This window comes from Fragaria vesca, unplaced genomic scaffold (genome assembly GCF_000184155.1).
Source record: "Fragaria vesca subsp. vesca unplaced genomic scaffold, FraVesHawaii_1.0 scf0512932, whole genome shotgun sequence".
In the NCBI taxonomy this organism is placed as follows: Eukaryota; Viridiplantae; Streptophyta; class Magnoliopsida; order Rosales; family Rosaceae; genus Fragaria; species Fragaria vesca.
Genome location: NW_004443388.1, coordinates 763 through 10,873, shown reverse-complemented (window position 1 = coordinate 10,873; position 10,111 = coordinate 763). Strand labels below are relative to the sequence as shown.

General features: G+C 37.3%; 1 protein-coding gene across 1 annotated transcript; it reads left to right on the top strand.

The window, feature by feature from the left end:
• The first annotated feature begins 3,116 nt into the window (after positions 1-3,116).
• LOC101299343 (chitin elicitor receptor kinase 1-like) lies at positions 3,117-8,874 on the top strand. Its single transcript, XM_004309399.1, has 12 exons — positions 3,117-3,840; positions 4,575-4,608; positions 4,698-4,705; positions 4,812-4,970; positions 5,570-5,760; positions 5,929-6,018; positions 6,898-6,991; positions 7,070-7,221; positions 7,307-7,398; positions 8,120-8,258; positions 8,365-8,463; positions 8,544-8,874. The coding sequence occupies exons 1-12, from the start codon at positions 3,201-3,203 to the stop codon at positions 8,706-8,708; spliced, it is 1,863 nt and encodes a 620-aa protein (XP_004309447.1). The 5' UTR covers positions 3,117-3,200; the 3' UTR covers positions 8,709-8,874.
• The last annotated feature ends 1,237 nt before the right edge of the window (positions 8,875-10,111 follow it).

Below are 10,111 nucleotides of genomic sequence, written 5' to 3'. Positions count from 1 at the left end.
AAAAACACGAATTCTTATGAAATATATACACACACACATATAACTTGCATGTCTAAGAAAAAAAAATTCATTCAAATTTTTTTTTACATATATATATATATAATTCGTCCAAAATAAAGTGTGTGTGTATATATATATATATGTGTAATCATCTAAAAGAAATTCGATAGAGATTTTTCTTTTTATTTTATTTAAAAAATTCGATACAGAATATGACATATATATATAGATATCATAATTTTAAATTGTAAAAATAAAATATTAAAATAGAACTAAATTTCGACTCACAAAGAGAGAAAGAAATTTTCATAAATTTATGAAATTGATTTATGGTATAAAAGCCTAATTTGGTATGATTATTAACTTGGTCATTATTATAAATAAATTAATTAAATTTGGTATATACGCATCCAGATTAAATAGGTAAGAAAATATTCCATATTAGTATGTACGTAGCGCATCTATTAATTATTAAGGTTAAGATTGTATTACCTAAGAATAAAATGACATGATTTATTAAATTGATGATGTGTCTATGTGACATGACATGCCACATAAGATTAAAATCATAAATCTTAAGCCTTATTAAGGCCCTATAGCACTACCCTTTCTAATAATGCAAAGAGCTTTAGCTAGCTCATTGACTTCCAAATATAGATCAAACTTTGACTTTTTTATGTTTCCATTCAATTATGTAACCCACCAAACTAACAAGCATTAATCGCTGCATTTTTCTTATTACTATTCGATCAGTGCGTGTTGCAAAATGAAGTTGGCTAAAGTATCATCGGATCAGCCTCTCATGTAAGTTAGCTAAAGTGGCGGCCAGGCCACTCGCCGCCGGCCGGGGCTTTGAAGTGAATATGTATGATCTATAGGTGTTCCACGTAAAACTTCTCCGGTTGTTCTAATCTGTTCATGGTTTACTGCGAATGTCAACACCAGCTAGCTCCAGCTCGATGAAGAAGCAGACAGAGTCCCAGCTGGGATCCCGGCCCCCATACATAAGTGCGTGCAAGAAATGAAACACAAGACAGTTAATTTGAATTGTAAGTTGTAATCCCTGATTAAACCCTAGTCGTATATATAATCTCATTTTCATTCATGATGAGTATTTTAGAAATATAAGATCAAAGAACAAGATATATATACAATGATCCTCATTCCTCACCAGCTAACTTTAGTTTGTAGGAAACGGATGAATATATATTAGTTATTACAAGAAAGTTTGTTTAAACTTGAATTAAGAAGTTTACCTTGTTTTTTTTTTTTTGGTGAAAAAATGTAAAATTATACATGTTACAAAATATCACATTCAATATCAAAATGTAGATGAGTAGATTCACCTCAAAAGTGTGAATAGCTTAGTTTATATGTTAATTAGGAGGAATATCATGCAAGTCTCTAATGCACTTACCATATATGATATATCCATTCCACCGTTCTCGAGTGCCAAATCGCAAAAGAGAATTTGCAATATATGACTAATGAGAGAAAGAGACCAAAGACTGTTTGTGGGATAAAGTAAGAAGGTAAGAAAGCAATCTTTGTTTTATTAATTAAACTTGAGGTTGGGTGTGGGTGCTGTGCCATCAAAAACATTGCTAAGAAAAGATTAATTGTGGGATTGTTCTGTAACAAGGTTATTGGATGGCATCAAATCAAATCCCAGAGACCACAAAGGCCGGGCATCTCTTTACTTGGTCTCAAACTCACTCGAGTGAAGTGAGTTGTCTCCTCCCATATAAAACTACCACTACTTTCCAATTCCTTCCTTTCAATATGAATGCATAATGGAGACCTCGATCAATTTGGTCAACCCACTCCCGGCCACCACCTCCCCATCTTCATTTCTCTTTGTTGGTCTGAACTCCATCTTCATTACTCAAGTATTCTTTTTTCTTTAGCTTCATGTTGAGGCCAGCAGTGCGAGTAACTAGTCACTTATTTTATAAATTCAGTTGGGTTCAAGATAGTGATTCATTTCTTTATAGTATTGTAATTATGAAAATGTTTGTTAGAGGTTCTTGAACATGATTTAAGTGTTGTTGAGGACAAAAACAATGCCTAGAAGTATATTTTAAGTCTAATACAAGTTATTAAGTAACAGTACCTAATCTAGGTAAGAACAAGTTCCTAAATCCTACCACTGCTAGGAACTAGGAAATGAAAAGGAGGAAAGAACAACAAAACAATAGGACCGCCCAGCAGGTACTTATAATACAAGTGGGCCTGAAATGCAAAAGTTATAAGCAGCCTGTTTGGCCCAATGAAAACAGCTTGTCCAAAACTATTTAGAAAATAATTTTCTAGAATAATTTCCATAGTTAGCTAGCAATTATGCAGGCGGAGGTAGCAGCCTAGCAGGGGCGCTGGACCTTTCCTATCTATTTGACTTTGTCATCGATCTTCTACTCTGGTTTCTGGATTGTGCATAAATGATTTCAAAGTCACGGCTCCTAGTCATCCGTGTCTTTCTAATGTAGGTGTTTTGGACCGCCCTGCAATTGCGTGTTCATTCAAGCAATTCTTTATATGACTTTTACGATGTTAAGAGTAATTATATAACTTAATTTTTTTCATTTCTATAAACTGAAGTTAGAATATATCATTAAAACCTTAAACCATGACTAAAAATATATTCGTAGTCGATTAAAATTGACAAATGGTATATTCCTATTCGTCAAAATGCAATTTTGATGTTTTCCCTTTCATCCTTGCTGTACAATTTCCACCAGAGAATTATGGTTTCCTAATTCTAATCCAGGAGTCTGTTATAGGCTGTTACTTATTCTAACATTTCACTTCCGGCTGCTGCACTCTATACGACAACCCCCTCAATGTCGTATCCGAGACAGGTCGCTGTATTGGATGCTGTAATGTCCTCCATCTCCATGAGACCCAGTCTCAGTTACAGACTTACAGTAAAGAAGAAATCAACTCAAAACCGCGGGAAAGGCTTAGCCTTTTTTACTATTCCCATAGACGAAATGTACGACAAAATAAACCCATCTTAATTCTTTAAACAAATCCTTAATCACTTCTCACCCAGCTAATCCAATCCAATAATTGCAAACACTATAGTCTCCAAACCCAGATTAGTCACCAGTCCACGGTCCAAAACCGCCCCCAAAAAGCATCCATCTTTCTCCCCAAAACCACCAACCCAGTTCATCATTTCACCTCTCCGATCGACCCAGATGAAGTTCCGATCGACCCAGACGGAGTTCCGAACTGGGTTAGTCTTCCTTCTTCTACTGCGTCTCTGTTTTGAAGCAAGCTCCGACTGCAGTACTAGCCAAACCTGCGAGGCTTTGGGGTCCTATTACGCCTGGCAGGGCAGCAACCTCAGCTTCATCGGAGACATGATGAACACCACCGACGTCATCATCTATAGCTTCAACGAGGCGAGGATGAAGAACAAGGACAGCGTTGAAGCGGGCAAAAGGCTCGATATCCCCTTCACCTGCGACTGCATCAACGGCTCGTTTCTGGGACACGTGTTCCAATACGACGTCGTCACCGGCAACACGTACGACACGGTGGCGACTAAGTACTATTCGAACTTGACCACGGTGGAGGCGATGGCGTGGTTTAATAGTGAGTACCCGGCGAATAATATACCGAATGTGAACACGCAGCTGAAAGTGGTGGTGAATTGTTCGTGTGGGGATAGCAAGGTTGGGAACTATGGGTTGTTTATAACGTACCCATTGAGGGATGGGGATACTTTGGCTTCGATTGCGGAGCAGGAGGAATTGGAGGAGAGTGTGCTGCAGAGTTACAATCCGGGTGTGAACTTTAGCCGGGGGACTGGTTATGTGTATATTCCGGGCAAAGGTGTGAGCTTTTTTTGTTTTGTTTTCTTGATGAGGAAGTTTTTTGTTAGGATTTGAGTTGTTTGAGTTTTGGGATTTTGATGCCTGCATTTGAAGTGTCTAGTGAATGTGCAGATTTGGTAGAATGAGGTTGAGTAGTGATTTCATTGTGGCGTAGAGGTTGTTTATAGTAAATTGAGATGCTTGAATCCACATTGTGAATAGTGATGTAGTAATTGCAGTGAGGTATGAATTTGGGGAATTGTAAATCAGATAGGGCAATAGGATTCTGGGTAATGTTAAGAAATTTAATGGGAATTTATTCGAATGGTGCCATCATTGTAGGCTAGATAGCGTCCTTTGTACTGAAGTGGGGTGGAGATTTATTGCTTTTCTTGTGGCTATGGATCCACTGGGGATCTTGCGAATGGTGTGTTGAACTTGCGAAGCAAACTTGAGATATGGTTTTAGGATATTGATTAGATAACAAGGTTTGTAGATTGATTTTCATTTGGTTTCATTGTCATTATTCATTTTCCATTATAGGATGCGTCCAAATGCTAGTGCAAACGTTGAGTTGTTTATGCTATATGTTTTTCAAAGTGGTATACATGGTAATAAAATAAGTTCAGTACTTGAAGAGTTATATTGATAGCAAGTTGATTTGTAGTTTATGGACACTCTAATTCCAATACATTTTAGGGAGGCCTCAGTATCTCACTTAAGTGGTTGTTTCCTTTTCTTTTTATCTTGTAGATCAAGATGAAAAGTATGTGTATCTGAAGCAAAGGTATACTCTACTAACTCCTTAAATGTCATGTTCTTTCCCGATGTAGCCTTTTGAAACTGCCATTAATTTTTCGTTTGTCCCTTTTGCAGTTCATCTGGTATGACCTTCTCCAAAACTTGGTCTGATGTCTAATGCCAATGTATAAGGGTTGACTCAGCAATCAACAGTAATTTTGAGCTCAATTTCTGTGTCTGTATAAGCAGGACTGGCAGGTGGAGCCATTGCTGGCATAGTTGTTGGAGTAATTGCTGGAGTGCTGTTAGTGGCTGGTTGTGTATATTTTGGAGTTTACCGAAAGAAGAAGGAGGACACATCAGTACTCTTACCAACATCTGAAGATCAATTTTCTCAAAATGGGCGCTGTATGTTACTTGCTCCTTCTTCTTGGTTACTTTTCTAGATATTGCAAATGATAGAGTTCTTCATAGATTCTCTAGATTCACTAAATAGCTTTTAACATTGTTCAGTGTAGAAGCACCAGTAAGAATGGTTGGGTATGGCCCTTGCTTTACAATGTTATCCTTCTCAGTTCGTTCAATTTCTCTTCCCCCTTCCTGCACACCAAAGTGGGTCTCATATACTCATTCCCCACATTTCCTCCATCTGAAGTGTACTTGAAATAGGCAGTGCTTTTTATATGTTAGTGGCTCATTTTTGTAGAACAAATTGGTTACTTTTTTTTTTTTTTTTTTTTTTTTGTTGTAATTTCGGTGCCACTGTTATCTGCCTTTAGTACTGTTTTCTTGGAAGTCCCATTCAATCAGTCCTGTAGACTTTTTTTGCGTTTTATTCATAAGAACTGTCATTTATAACTTTTCATCTAATTGCTTCATATGTTCTGCCCTTACATGCACATGTAGCAACACATTCATTTAATTTTACCAGCTCTATTTCTTTCACTCTCCATCGGAGTGGTATCAAATTAATATTTGCCATGACTCATTGATGTTCGTTGTTCTAGCCCTGGGAGCTATTCCAGATAAATCTACTGAATCCAACAGTGGTTCTAGAGGCCCAACAGGCATTACCGTGGACAAATCAGTGGAGTTCTCTTATGAAGAACTTTCCAGGGCTACTGATAACTTTAGTTTGGCTAATAAGATTGGACAAGGTGGTTTTGGGGCGGTTTACTATGCCGAGTTGAGAGGCGAGGTTTGTTTCCCTTACTATATCCTATTCCACTTACTCTGAGATTACTAGTGCTATCAAGGAACTAATCCTCTTATTATTTGTTTATTACTAGGCCAGGTTGCTTTTATTTGTCTATGATTGTTTATTTCTTCTCCTAGAAGTCCCACCCATGCAATTTTCTCTATGCAGAAAGCTGCAATCAAGAAGATGGATATGCAGGCATCAAAAGAATTTCTTGCCGAGTTAAACGTTTTGACACGTGTACATCACTTGAATCTGGTAACGAACTTCTCTTTCCAATGGGTGACATGTATAATGGGTGACATGTATATGAGTCTTTCATCGTTAGTAGTTGGTGTTGATAACATAGTTAGTACTGTTTCAGAATTTCAAAGAATTGCCAGAATCAACTAGGAGAGATTTAGCATGTCTATTTCTGGAAATATTTTGTAGGAAATATCCTATATGTTAGCATAGTGCTGCACTGGATTAAAGACCCTGAATAATCTCCGAATGCAATATCTGTTTATAGGTTGAATTCCACGATGATCTAATATCCTTCCAACTTAAGCTTTTGGAGCAATGAGAAACCAACATATATAGTTATAAGATTGTGGATAGCCTAGTTGGCTCACATCTAGCTTAAGTTTTCTTTAACTGTGGTAGTCCAATAAACTTTATCATAGTTAAAAGAAGAGGTCATGTTTTAGAATCTCAGCACTGCAATCTCCCAATGTAAGTTGAATCCCTTCTCAAAATAAGGAAAAAAATATAAGTTGAAACCCACATGTGAGCTCACATCCTACAAACTAATCTTTTGGTGTTCTGAGAAACAAATAAACATTATCAGAATGCATGCAAGGCCAGGTGTTCTGATCAGAGGTTGAATATAAATGAAGGATTTAAATTTTATAATTTCTAGAATGATAGTTAAGGTTTTTACTTTTTAGTATATTAAACATGGATGATATGGTTTGTATTTTACAAAAATTCATCATAGAAAACAGAAATGCCTTTTTTTTTTCAATCCAATTTAGAATAGTTTACTATGACTATCTAGTGTTCCCTATGAAATATTACTGTACTAATTTGTAATTATTGCATAACTGAACTGATCCCTAGTGTGATCATTTCTAATCTTCTTGACATTCAATACAGGTGCGCTTGATTGGTTATTGTGTTGAGGGATCCCTTTTTCTCGTTTATGAATATATTGAAAATGGCAATCTAAGCCAACATCTGCGGGGTTCAGGTTAGGTTCTGACATAAGAGGAGATATGTGCTGGTGTATGCAGAAGAATGGTACTAATATTGTTTTAACTTTTTCCAGAGAGGGACCCAATACCATGGTCTAATAGAGTGCAGATTGCACTGGATTCAGCAAGAGGACTTGAATACATTCATGAGCATACTGTTCCTGTTTATATCCACCGAGACATAAAGTCAGCCAATATATTGATAGACAAGAACTACCATGCAAAGGTTATTTTAGTGCCTGTATTCCATTATGGTCCTTTTGAAGCTTATTCTTATTGTTGCACTGATATCTCCTCTTTTTCTGTTGCAGGTTGCAGATTTTGGATTGACTAAACTGACTGAAGTTGGAAGTACATCACTCCCCACGCGTCTTGTGGGGACATTTGGATACATGCCACCAGAGTACGATACTTCTTCTGTTTTACATCTTCCTTTTTATTCCATCATTTACTCTGTTATATAGCTAGACAGCAGCAATTACAGATTTCCCTTGTTTCATTTTGGGCGGTACTTTATATGCTAGAAGGACCTATTATGAGCTCAGAAAGTGGCAACTATAATTTCCTAGGTTTGTACCCATCATCCCCTGACTAAGCTGATAGCGAAAGGGCCATTGCATAGTAGAAATTTCCATGTCAAGTAAATAATTAGTTTTAGTCCAAAGAGAAGATCAATTGATAGTTTTTCGAACGTCAGTAAAGGGTTTTAGCTTGCCTTTGCGTGTTGCTAAAAAAATGGTGTATGAGTTCATGGTTGCTGGAATAGCTCTGAATCTTGATTCTGGAAATGTTTATCTTGTTCGAGCCCTTTTTGCTCTTGAAAGTGGCGTTTTTACTTATATTATTTATTGTTATTGTGTAAAATGAGTTTGCATTTGGTGCTAACTTACTAACAAACTCTTTCGCGCATGATGATTTAGTGGAAGGGTTCCCCATTGGTAGAATCTCCTCATTCTATTGTGTCTATAAGCAGTAATTTTTTACTCTGAGACCCATCTTTCTATGCCCCACTTGTGCTCAAGATAGTAGGATTCAGCAGAAGGCCTCAGTATTGAGCCTGGGAAAAATAGGAAACTTAAGTTATAGTTTGTATATGGATTAACTTCTACTATGCATGCATGCAGATACGCTCAATATGGTGAAGTTTCTCCCAAAGTAGATGTATATGCTTTTGGGGTCGTCCTCTATGAACTAATCTCTGCCAAGGAAGCAGTTATGAGGGAAAATGCTTCAGGCGCAGAATCAAGGGGCCTTGTTGGTTTGGTTGGTTTCTCTCTCCTAGAAAACAAAGCCATTTCAGCTTCTATAGTTTATCTTCCATTTCGCAATAGTCTCTGAGTAATAATTCTATCGTATTATACTTCCGCAGTTTGAGGAAGTCCTTAATCAACCCGATCCAAGAGAAGAGCTCCAAAAAGTGGTTGACCCTAGGCTTGGAGACAACTATCCACTTGAATCAGTTCGCAAGGTGAAATATTCTTAGAGGAAAGCACATTATGGTTTATCCTTAGACATAATTCTGAATAACTATGTTGTTTTTCTGTGCAGATGGCACAACTTGCCAAAGCATGCGTGCATGAGAACAAAGATTTGCGCCCAAGTATGCGATCTATTGTTGTCGCGTTAATGACACTTTCATCATCAACTGAGGACTGGGATGTAGGATCGTTCTACGAAAATCAAGCTCTTGTGAATCTAATGTCAGGAAGGTAGAATCTAAAGCAAATTGTTTGTGTTAGGAAGTTTCTTTTGAACATTACGATCTAAGACATCATTGTACAGACACGTAATCAAGCATTGCAAGTCTTTTGTAAATTGTACATACATATAGCATTAAAGTATCAATGAAGAGGTAAAATTTACTTTGCCCTCCTCCGAGTATCAATGGAGCATTATAGATAGGACGATCAGATTGTGAGGTTTTCATCTTGTTTAGGTGAGAAGAAGATTATATTGATCTGTCATATCTCATGCAAAAACACCAAATGTTTTAAAGTTTTTTTTTTGCATCAATTCCAGTTCAGGTAACCTTCTTATTTTCTCAAACATGTACGAATACGGTGCCATAAACTTGTAGGCTAGTAGGGCTTTGAGGCTTAGGACTTGGGACTTCCTAAACTAAACCAGCAACATGGAAGAACCCTGTCCACGCAAAAGAGAGAGACCTTTTTGCTTTTATCAGTTAATTCTATAGGTGCAGGCAAATTTCCTATTACAACTTGGTCGGCAGCACTTATCGATAAAGGCATCTCTTATGAAAAGGTGAACACTGTGAAATCTTCTAGGAAATGAAAATAATCGAAGGCCATATCTCATACACTTACTTGGTCACTGTTTTTCTTGTTCAGTTTTTTTTAGTAACGTTAGGTGAACCACCTTTTAAGACATCACATGCATCCTATCTTATATGATAGCTAATATGGCAGAATGTTCAACTTAAATGATGTGCATGTGCCGTGTGAGGACATTGTCTCCTACGGTCCTACTACACAAGTCCTCACATTGCATTTAGCTTTCGGCAAATTCATCTTTAGATATGTCACACTGCACGAGAAATCGATATATCAAGATTTCAGGATTTTCAGCAAAAAGGATCAAGATTCCGGTTTGCAAGTCTTTTCTTTTTTCTTAAGAAAACTTCTCTAGTTTGTTTTGAGGATTGCAACGTCTTTAGCTAATAATAAATGGGTTCAGTTGGGAAACCTTCAGTTACTAGGAGCCAGCATCCACAGCTTTGGCAATGTCACCTATGTGTACCTTTCCAAAGCTATGACAGTTACAAAAGCACGTAAACTTTGTCCCCAAGAAACATGAATTATGAACATAACTTGCGATCAGTTTCCACAGTATCTGAAAACATCGGGAGTTTTTCCAACATGACTCATGATGGCGGTTGCTGTGAGCTTTCTTGTCTTTGAATTGGTTCAATGCTGCATAAAGCTTGCAGCCAAAACAGCACGGCTTGCATTTAGCAGGCCAATACTGTCAGCTTTTGAACAGTATTGTGTTTCTTGTGCCACAAGATTCTCTGGTGCTTGTTGACTGGGTCATCATCATCCATTCCATCCCAAGCTACCTAGCAAGCTTCCTTTCTGTCTTCATCAGTCACCATACCC

Bases quoted from the DNA above. Each gene is read 5' to 3' on its own strand.
- LOC101299343 (XM_004309399.1), top strand. From the start codon at position 3,201: ATGAAGTTCCGATCGACCCAGACGGAGTTCCGAACTGGGTTAGTCTTC. The intron at 7,222-7,306 runs GTTATTTTAGTG...TTTCTGTTGCAG, and splicing joins ACAAGAACTACCATGCAAAG to GTTGCAGATTTTGGATTGAC. The intron at 8,464-8,543 runs GTGAAATATTCT...TTTTCTGTGCAG, and splicing joins CACTTGAATCAGTTCGCAAG to ATGGCACAACTTGCCAAAGC.